The sequence below is a fragment of the Juglans regia genome, chromosome 6, assembly GCF_001411555.2.
Source record: "Juglans regia cultivar Chandler chromosome 6, Walnut 2.0, whole genome shotgun sequence".
Lineage (NCBI taxonomy): Eukaryota > Viridiplantae > Streptophyta > Magnoliopsida > Fagales > Juglandaceae > Juglans > Juglans regia.
Genome location: NC_049906.1, coordinates 25,434,659 through 25,445,916, shown reverse-complemented (window position 1 = coordinate 25,445,916; position 11,258 = coordinate 25,434,659). Strand labels below are relative to the sequence as shown.

General features: G+C 34.6%; 1 protein-coding gene across 1 annotated transcript; it reads right to left on the bottom strand.

The window, feature by feature from the left end:
- Window positions 1–286: 286 nt before the first annotated feature.
- LOC118348587 (F-box/kelch-repeat protein At3g06240-like) lies at window positions 287–2,026 on the bottom strand. Its single transcript, XM_035690595.1, has one exon. It carries the CDS (start codon window positions 1,997–1,999, stop codon window positions 800–802), a length of 1,200 nt encoding a protein of 399 aa, XP_035546488.1. The 5' UTR covers window positions 2,000–2,026; the 3' UTR covers window positions 287–799.
- Window positions 2,027–11,258: the final 9,232 nt, after the last annotated feature.

Genomic DNA, 11,258 nt, shown 5'->3' with positions numbered 1-11,258 from the left:
TTATCTGCCCGGATTAAATCTTGATTAATCCGGGCGGATAACCGCCCGGTTTTTAAAATCCAGATCCGGATCCGGTTGTGGCCGGATATCCGGATCTGGATCCGGATGCACACCCCTACCCACAATATGACTCTAGTGTTGAGGATAGTCAAAAGGAACAACACACTAAATCAAAATGGCAGAAACTTGAAGGAAAAGGAAAACTGTTTTAAGAATTGCTGCACTGAGACTTGGACCAGAAAATTAATCACGATTTTTCACAAACCAAGAAGGAATGATATGAAGAAAAGAAAGTGACACTTACATTATATATGAAAATGCTATAAGTGCCAAAACAAGAAATTCAAATCCCTCTTTCAAGAGGTTCTCAGCATGGCTGAAATGGTGAAGAGGGAAAGAGCTATGTAAGAGAGGGTTGAAGCATAAATTAAGTATAAACCTGAAAAGTATAAAACGCCTACTGCAGCAAGTATATATAAATTCCCTGTGCTTTCACTTTTTGTCCAATATTAAGCCAATGGCCATATACTTTAAAGTGAAACCATCTCAATTGAAGCTAAAATCTGTCATACTCCTGGACGTCATGGTCCTCATGTAATTCCAATCCACAAACCATTGTATTTAAGCAAAATAGGACCAACTCTTCAACTAAATCAACTTTTGTTACATAAGCAGTCAATTGACTCCATGACCAAAATCACAACATGGAAACCACTCAGTTTCACAGTAATTAATCTATAGTCCTCTTGGAATACATAAATAATAATAGTCCAAATCTGTGATAACAATATCATAATGATCAAGTGTATTGTTGCTCAAGCACATTCCTCCATCCATTAACTAAAACTAGGCTCTCTCTGTAACTCACCAGAACAAACGTTTCCGAGCCTTCGTCATATATTGGAAGATTCTTTAGTTCTCCTGTTCTTGGATCAAACAATACCAAACATTTATCTGAAACACAATGGCCGCCGTTAAGCACAATCAAACCATCGTCCCGAAATTGTAAAGGACGGCTGGGTACTGCAATCGTAAATAGTTTAGTCCAAGAACATTCCACAATAGACTCGTTCATCACCCATATTTCATACTCCATTGATATTCCAACGTCATTCCTACTACTATTACTATACGTAGGAAAAATCACAGCTACAGAGTCATTGATAATGGCAATGTCAGCAAGAGATCCTACATCATCATCAGGCAACATTATTTCCCGGAACATCTCATTGCTCATATCAAAGGAAAGCAATAAATTATGCTCCCTGTCGCAACGCCGAGGAAAATTCAACCAATAACAGAATCCATTTAAGTATGAAGGAAAATTAGATGTTTTAATAAAATCGGCTGAGTTGAGGGATGCATCAATCACTCTCCAAGAATCAGTAGTAAGGTTGTATAACTCAACTTGGTAATGCCGCGGAGAATAGAAGCACGTGATTTTAACCACCTTGAAGTCATTTGTGTTGAGATCAATACCAAAGCCAAACTTGTAACTCGTGAAGCAAATATCAAGAGGGAGAGGGACAAAATCAGGTGGGCGAGGGACAAACGGAAGCCTCTTAGATTCTCTGGTTGCAGGATTCCAAAGCCCTATCTCCCAAGCCCGGTCTGGATCAGGACCACCATGAAAACGCTCTGCAGAAATACCAACAACACAAACTATTCCATTACAGGAACCGATGAAAAGTACTGGGTTAATATCTTCTGAGAACAATTGTGGGATGAGATGTATGTCGCCGGAAAACTCCAGGGTGTCGTTAGAGTGCATGGAGAAACGTGGGGTATCTATTGCTCGGTAACGCTCAAGGATGACTCGACGGCAGTGATTGCGATTGTGATCAGAAATGGCGCAAGTGTGGTGCTTTGTGATGAAATGAGGGTTTCTGATGAGAGCATACCAGGCTTTACTCACAGATTTAAATCGCATCAACGATTTTACCGGCAGCGTCGACAAAATTTCAGTCACCACGTCCTCTGGGAGATGGCGGCTCAACATTCTTAATTCAATTTCACCACCAGTTGAGAGTATAAAAAAGTAATACTTATAGTGAATTTGAATTTTCTGTAAAGACGCTTTACTAGCTGTAATGTCTTTAACCTTAGACATTAAGCAATTCCATACTTGTCGTTGCGTTGTCAATCTTATCTGTGCAAAACCAATGTAATAAATGTTCATATCTGGGCAGGTTTTGTCCTTAAATGTGGGTTTTTTTTGATAGATTTAATGCTGAAAATTTATAAAATATTAATTTGCTGTAATTATTTATTAGAGCTTTCTATATATTAATTTTTCTTTTATTTAATCCATAAATAAATAAGATTGGTTTTGTTCAGTTAATTAATGGACTTGTTCTGACTTTTATCATATGAATAACTCATCTGTGAACGTAAAATTTTAATAAATTATTAAGATGGTTTTAGATGAGATAAGATAAAAGTTAAAAGTTAATTAAATACTATTAGAATAAATTTTTTTTAATATTATTTTTATTTTAAGATTTCAAAAGGATAAATTATTTATTTTATTTTATTTAAAAATTTAAAAAAATTATAATAATTAAATGAGATGAAATAACATGAGATAGTTTGTTTTATTAGGTTCATGAAAAGGAATGTGATTGGTTCTAGTCAGTATAAAAAAATGTTAGGATGATTAATAAAAGATGGATTCGTTTAATAAAAGAGTAAATCCCTTTAAGATAAAATCAAAACATAATACCTTGTTTAAATTTTATATCAAATTTACAATTTTATTATAATTATATTGTTTTATGCACAGTTACAAATATAATACAAGATATTATTTATTTCCTAATTTTATCAATTCAAATAAAAGCATGCAGAACATTAATGTATAATAAATTTTAATTTTCCTAAAACCTGCCATTCTATTCAAATTGATATAAATAATATTAATTTTTTAAAATAGGGATTGAGCATTACTATATGCAATTGCATCCATATAAATCATTAAAATAACAGGAAAAACAAAGAATAATTTATTCAATTACAGGCATTTTTACATTGGGTTATAAGTATAACCCCACCAAAATATGTTTTGGAAAGACCAATTCTGGTATATTGGATTATTTTAAATGGCTCGTAACTCCAAAATTTATTATGATGAATTAATGGCTTTTATTGGGATAAAATAATTAGATTTAAAACTCATTTCATATTTATGGAGCAATAGAACTCATATTTATTGGTTCCTAAACTGAATAATTTATTTAAAAGTCCAAAAAAATACAGTGCACAAGTTGGACTCATTTTAAAATTTAAGATCAGTCCTACGTTCAACTTATCGATCAGCCAATGCTCATTTTTGAATAAAACGCCATTTCTCTTTTCTCGGTCTTCCCACTCCCAGCCGGACTTTGCTATATATTTTCCCTCTTCTTCCAACTTATCTATTTCGATTTGTCTTTCATAGAGTCCTCCGCTGTTCTCCGATCTTTTTACTGTAACTCTCTCTCTCTCTCTCTCTCTCTCTCTCTCTCTATATATATATATATATATATATACACACACACACACATACATCATCATCTAACATTGGAAGCAACGGTGTGAGCCCACCATTTCCAATTCATCAATGGGTTATGTGACTTTCTTCTCCAAAACATCCCAAGCTTAAGAAAGATAAGGCCTTGAGGTTGCAGATTCATCAACAACATCTTCTTCCTCATCTTTCTTTCCAAATCTTTGCAACCCAGGAACGACTGAAGCCAAGCTTGAATTCCTATCTTCTTATGAGAAAACAAAACCCAGATCCATAAATTTTAGCTCTTGAATTTGATGATCTATGTTTACTTCGAAATACGATGAATTATGTACATTTGGGAGTTGTTTGTTGAAGATTTTGAGGCTGAACCAGTAAAAATCAAAGAGCTCCATGACCTCCTCTGGGTCCATCAATGGCAGCAACGAAGGAAAAAATATAAGGATTTTTGTAGTTTCGGTACAATAAGAACCTTGGTAAATGCATATATACTGGAAAAAATCTACTTAAAATGAATTCACCAAACACAAAGGGGAGGTGGAGGGGAGACGGAACTGGGTACAGGTACAACCGTACAAGTATGCAGTGAGTAGAGAAAAAGACGAGATGTTCTGAATTAGGTGATAAACTTTAGTTGTATTTTGTAGCTGCATTTAATGATGCAATAAATGAAAAGCCACGTAGTGTTAGGTGCACAATCGGTCCACGACATTGCTTGTACCTAGCAGGGCTGTTATAATTATATCCCAGACCCATGAAAAGGCCCAAACATGATTACCCAACCCTCAGACCCGAAACCTTATAAATATTCCCAGACCCGCATGACTGGCCCGATAACCTTGTCTGTGAAATTTTCATTGTTATTGATAAGCATATTAATGTCGAATTTAATAAAACTATAAATAAGAACTCATTTAATAATAAACTAAGTTTATAATCCTACAAATAACAAGAAATATGTGAACAAAACAATTTTTTTATAATTCTCTACGGATACTTGGGGCATGTTGGACACTATGACACTAAAAGAAATTTAATTTTTAGGGACAAAGTAAATTTTGTCCCTAAAAACATTTATTTGGGATGAAAATTACAATTCTTCCCAAAATATGGAAATCGTGATCTTTTAGCATTAGAATAGACAAATATTTGTTCGTACAAGACTTTTTGAAACAAAATATAATTGTTCAAATAATAGTCGTGATGGAAAAGTATACACAATTGCGGTAGAAAAAAAATTAAAAGCCTTTGGAAGGCGAGATTTAAGTTATTCGAACGATTTTTTTGATGGGAAGTAATAAATAAGTTTGGCAGGGATGGTTGCTATACTGGTCAAACACATTTATAAACCGTTCGAACTCTCATAAGCGTATTTGAACAGTGGAGTAGACAATCGAAACAAATTTAATTATAGAAATTTATTGAAAAACATTCAAATATTTTAAAAATAAATATTCTTTGAGTTTATTAATTATAATTTTCAAAAGATGACAAATCTATCTATACAGATTAATTATTAGTTATGGTAAATTAATTATTATACAGATTAACTTAAAAATTAAATGATGACTTTTGTTATGGTAATAAAAATTTGCAATTAAATTTTTTTTTTAATTTTCATAATTTCATTTCCAAACTTTTCGTAATTTCATCTTCAAACATCAATTAAATACAGAATACTTTTCAATTTTAAATTTCCAACATTTTAATGAAATCATTGCCCAATAGTTATTGAAGCACAAAAATGGATATAACTTTATAAAACTTAAAACAAAACAAGAAAATCAATGTAAGTTTTAAACGGTTAGGACGTATTTGTACGCGTTTGTGATATAAATTCAAAATAATTCATTATCGTATCTTGTCTTTCATAGTACGACCTTCTCAAAGTAATATATATTATATATATTAAAACCGTTTTGAATAATACATGTCACACCGTAGAGGTGGAAAAATCAAATTGCAAATATAATTTTAAACTCTTCTCACAAATCAACTTCTATTAGAAAAATAATATTTGCAATTATAAAGTACGCAAGTGTCGCTCACTCCTTTTGAAAGATTTCTCTTTCAATAATGCGAAGAGTATGTCTCGATATTGATTTTTGAGGAGGGTGACTCACTCACAATACATACACATATATATTCATTTCTTTCTTCTATTCTATTAGATTCATTTTTTTCCAAGAGTTGGAAGCTGAAGAAAACAGCAAGATTAAAATGGCAAGAAGGTATATAACTAGATGAGCCAACTAGTAATCTTTAGAGACAAAGGAAATGGAACAGTGGTGGCGATTAAAAACACAGTGAAAATGTAAAGTACACAATGTACAATAGGGCGAGAACTTGAGCTGTCTTTAAGAACTTGGGATGAATGTACTTCCTAACGAAGAAAGAAGCAAAAATTCCACTAAAATTGCTACATCGATGCCTGTGCTCAAGCAGAAAGCAACCATAATCTTCATCCAATCCATGTTTGGGTGTTCATCAACCACAAAGCCAGGTACTGGAATTGCTGCTTCTGGGTTGGCGGCATCCTCACAAGGCTAGGATCTCCATGGAAGTTTAAAAATGCTGATGCAGTAAGTTGGTATAGCCTACACTATAGATTTCAGTAAGACATCTTTGCCAGCTTGTGAAAAGAATCTAACCTTCTAATTTTGTAATCTGCTTCTGATAGATTCTAGAATAGAATTGAAACTTGCTACCTTATGTCTCCTCACATAGGATGGAATCACATTGGATGGAAGGCCCAAATACTTCTCATATGACCCAGTTTCCTTGAGATTTGTAGCTGACAGAATTGCCACTTTAACATCAGACTTGGTATTTTTACCAAAATAGACTAGCCACTTCATCTACAAAAGCAGGCTAACTTGATGCCACTTCATATGAATATTGTAATCTGGCCAACCTGCTCCACTCCAATACATTAGCCTTGTAAAAAAGCAGGCTATCATCTACAAAAAATAAATGGTTAACCAACAAAGATCCCCTAGCAAAAGGAAATCCAGAAATGAAGCCTCTCTCCTCAACTTTATCCAGCATAGAACCTAAAACTTCTGAGCACAATATGAATAGATAAGGAGATAGGGGATTCCCTTGCCTTATGCCTCTTGAAGGATGAAACACCTGTTGAGGTGTGCCATTAATCAGAATAGAGTAGCTTACAGAACCCACACACTCCATGATCATGGCTGACCACTCCTCCCCAAACCCCATCTTCTTCAAAATAGCTGCCAAAAAGCTCCATTCAAGCTTGTCATAGGCCTTACACATATCCAATTTGAACGCCATATAGCCTTCCTTTTGCCCCCTCATCCTTTGTTGCATCGAATGCATTGCTTCATAAGCAACAATGATGTTGTCAGAAATCAATCTACCTTGAACAAATGCACTTTGTGATAGTGAGAAGAAACTTGGTAAAACCAGCTCCAATCTATTTGCCAACAGTTTAGAAACAATTTTGTAAAGGACATTGCATAAGCTTATAGGCCTGTATTCAGATTCAGAGACTAAAACTGGATTCTTCTTCTTAGGAATTAATGCAATAAAGGTCTTATTAATATCAAGTAAGCCTTTTCTAGAGGAGAGAACTTCCTTCATAGTAGAAAAGACCTCATGACCTATTTCATCCCAATTTTCTTGATGAAAACCTACTGAGAAACCATTTGGATCTGGATAGCTCATATGATTCATCTCAAAAACTGTTATCTTCACTTTTTCATGGGAACAAGTCTTTTGAAGCTGAACATTCATTTCAAGAGTGACAATTGGTTCAACATTCCTTAGAACCTCCTCAATTCCCCATGGCTGTGATGTTTTAAATAGATCCTGTTAATAACTTTGGAACATTTCACTCACTTCTACCTGGCCACTTGCTATCTGTCCACTCCCATTCAAGACTTTCTTAATTGCATTAACTTTCCTTCTCTGAGAGGCATACTTATGAAAATACTTTGAATTCGTATCCCTCTGCTTGAGCCCCAAATGTTTTGATCTTTGCTTCCACCTTATATCCTCTTCTTCCAATAAAACATCAACTTCATTCTATAATCCTTTAATAGAATCATTAAAATCCCCTTGGTTCAACTTTTTCATTTCCTGAATTATTTCTCTCTTCAAACGGATCTGCTTTCTCTGGTTTCCATCATAAGTCTTAGCCCAATTCTTCAGCTGATTCTTGAACCTCTGCAGACCACCCTTAACAGAGTTAAGAGAATGGTCTCCTTCCACTGATGATCTCCATGCCCTCTTGATTATCTCTTTACAACCCTATCTCTTAAACCAACATGCCTCATACCTGAATATCTAAACATTCCTACTCTCTTCTTCTCCCTCATTAACACAAGAGATGAAAAGTGGAGAGTGGTCTGGAGTTTGAGCTGCCAGCACTTGAACATCAGTTATTCCAAAAATCATTGGCCAGTAGTTATTACCCAGGACTCGATCAAGCCTTTCTTTTGTAAACTCACCCCTCTTCTATTACTCCAAGTAAATTTTGAATCTTGGAAGCCCATATCACTGAATTCACAGAACTCTAAAGCTTCTCTAAACCTTTCCATTTGAGAGAAAGGCCTATTAGCACCACCCAACTTCTCCTCACTGCTTATAATCTCATTAAAATCTCCCATGTATTATCATGCCTTCAGATCTGCAGGTTTAAGCATTCTCAGTAGTTGCCAACTCTCCTTCCTCTTTTCCATTGCAAGTTCCCGTAGAAACAAGAAAGCAACCACTTACGTGACCCTTCCTCATGTTCCATGTCAAAAAGAAATATGGTTCCTTGAATAAAGACTGCACTTTATTCAAGGATAAATTTTTCCATGTTCAAAACCCAACTTATCCCTGATCTTCTCTACTTTTTCCTTTCTACACTTTGTTTCAGATAAGAACACCACATATGGGACCTCTTCCTTCACCAAAAGGTGAAGCTCACGAACTGTATGAGGGTTCCCAAACCCTCCACAGTTCCAACATAAGAGTTTCATGGTGATTGGCAGGGCTGCACAATAGCCTCTGCCTTAGTATTGATCTCCATCATCTTAACCTCTTGAGACCCCTTATGCCTTTTATCAGTTTTAACATTCTTCGAGCCCACTAGTTTCATCTTCTTGGGCTGTGAAACCATATCCAAATCCATCGTACTTTTCTCAGCCTGATCCAACACACCTGAACCGCTAGCGCTTGTTCTTCTCTTCCAGCTCAGCTATTTTTTGGAGCCTCTATTTCCACCTGTAAATAAAGACCCCTCAAACTTTGCAGTATTGATTGGGTTAGAGAAGGACCACGTCTCTTTGTTAATGCCAAATAATACACCCCCCACTCCTAAATTTGTGTCTTCAATCATGTCATGATTATAGACAGAATATTCCTTATGAACTGCCCCCTCAATCTCAGCCTCCCTTATAGCATCCTGATTCTGGTCCACTTGCCTAATTGGTGAGGAGTTATGTTGATTACCATAAAGAGCCTCAGTCTGCTTCTCAATCCCAACATCTCTAGGATTCTTAATAGCACTTTCCAAACTTGTACCTTCTTGAGAATTATGACCATCTTTAGTAGACCTTCCTAAAATAGCAGCTTCACCTTGTGACTCAACTGAGGTCTCCCGACGGCCACTCTCAGAGGAGCCTCCATGAACATGATAGGTCTTTGATTGTGAACTACTGCTATGAGGACCCTTAGAACTAGTCCTCCTCCAATCCCCATATTGTTAACTAAATCCACCATTGACAGCTTTACCTTCTTCTAATTGAGAACATTTTCCTGCACTATGTTTGATCAAACCACAGTGATAACAAAAATTTGGCATTCGTTCATACTTAAAAGAAATCCAATATCTAGTGTCACCAACTGATAGAAATCTACCTCTAGCAAGAGGTTTGGTGATATCAATCATCACTTTGACACGTAAAAATTTATCCCAGCATGATTCATTGTCAGCAACATCCACCAGACTAACATCACCTAAAGAACTACCCAACTTCTCACCCATTCCCTGAGTCATACTAGCAAATGGTAAGTCGTGACATTGAACCTAGAAGAGCTCATGCCTAAACTGCATCTCTTGCACTGACTCTGCCCCTTCACAATCAAGCATGCAGACTAAAGAGTTGTCAAAAGACCATGGACGACCCTTCAACACTCTCCTCTTATAAGAAACTTCCTTAAACTCTATCAAAAACTTATTCCAACTCACCTCTTTGAAAACTGCCTTACCTTCCACCTGCCAAACTCTTGATAAGGTCGACATGAACGCCCCTCTATTGATTCCTTTGTCAAAAATAACACAAGACATAATGCCTTTCTTACTCTTAGAGATAGAAGATAAAATATCTGCAGAACTTACCACTATCTTCTGTTGTTCCTCTTTTGTCAGCCTCAACCCCTCACACGTTGTTGCTAAGTCACCAGCCATCACACTATACTCCACAGACCAAGGCCTGAGAGAGAGAGATCTCTACGTTTACCAGGAAACTTAAGAGAAAAAACTTACCTTCACTCAGTGAAAGTAGGACGTGTGGCAGGTTTTGCCCTTAATGATAAATTTTATTCTGAAAATTTATAAAAGATTTATTTCATGAAATTATTTATTAGAGCTTTCTATACCAATGTTTTAAATTCCATTTCGGTAATTATTCCGATTTAAATATTGGAACGGAATATTTCAGTACTATTGTATTCCAATGTACCATTTGTAGTTATATATTATATATAAATATTTATATGTATATATAAACTAACAATTAATACAATAAATACATATGTGTGTGTGTGTGTGGAAGAATTGAAGATTTATAAAATGAATATACGTTGAAAAAATCACAAACTTGTAGAAAATCGATGATTAAATAATTTTCAATAATTCTATTTGGTCATCTGAAACTTAATGCTCATATAACCCTCTTGAAGTGGTGGCACCATGACCATACGGTGTCACGTGATTTATTAAAAAAGAATTAAAAGAAAAACACAAAAATAGTAGAGAAAGCCCATCCACAGGTAGGGGTGTAACCGATCCGATTCGGTCCTGTTTTGGTAAAATCTAAGACCGAACCGGTATGTACCGGTTTTGTATTTTCCAAAACCGATTACACACCAGTTACCCTCCTAAACTTGTACTTCCGGTTTTACCGGTTTTTGGTCCGATCGGGTCTGATTTTTGGTTTTTTTTAAATGTAAATTTCACAAATTGTCATTAAAAATTTGTTTATAAAAAAAAAACTAATTTAAAAAAAATTGTTTTATACTTTTCTTAATATATTAGACTATTGGTATAGATATAAGTTATATATTAGTATTAGTTATAAACTATATATTTAAAATTAGTATTAGTTATAAACTTTTAGTGATTTAGTATTAATATTTTATGTAATAATTTATAAATTATAATAAGAAATTATTTCATAAATGAATATATAATTATATATATTATATATAAAAATTTCACATAAAAATTTATAATTATACATAATATATAAAACTTTTATATATTACTATATATATATAATATTTTGTATAATACTTATATATACAATAATAAAAATATTATTTTATATATATATTTTTTATCAACCGGTCCGGTCCAGTCCGAAAAATCTTAAAACCGGAATAGAATCGGAATCGGCCGGTTTTCACATTCTAAGAACCGGTCCCGGACCAGACTTGTTCAAAATCGGAAAAACTGGTGCGGTCTGGACTGATTTTTCAGTTTTTTGGTTTGAATTTACACCCCTATCCATAGGTTTCG

Excerpts from the sequence above, each read along its gene's own strand:
- LOC118348587 (XM_035690595.1), bottom strand. The coding sequence starts at position 1,999 with ATGTTGAGCCGCCATCTCCCAGAGGACGTGGTGACTGAAATTTTGTCG.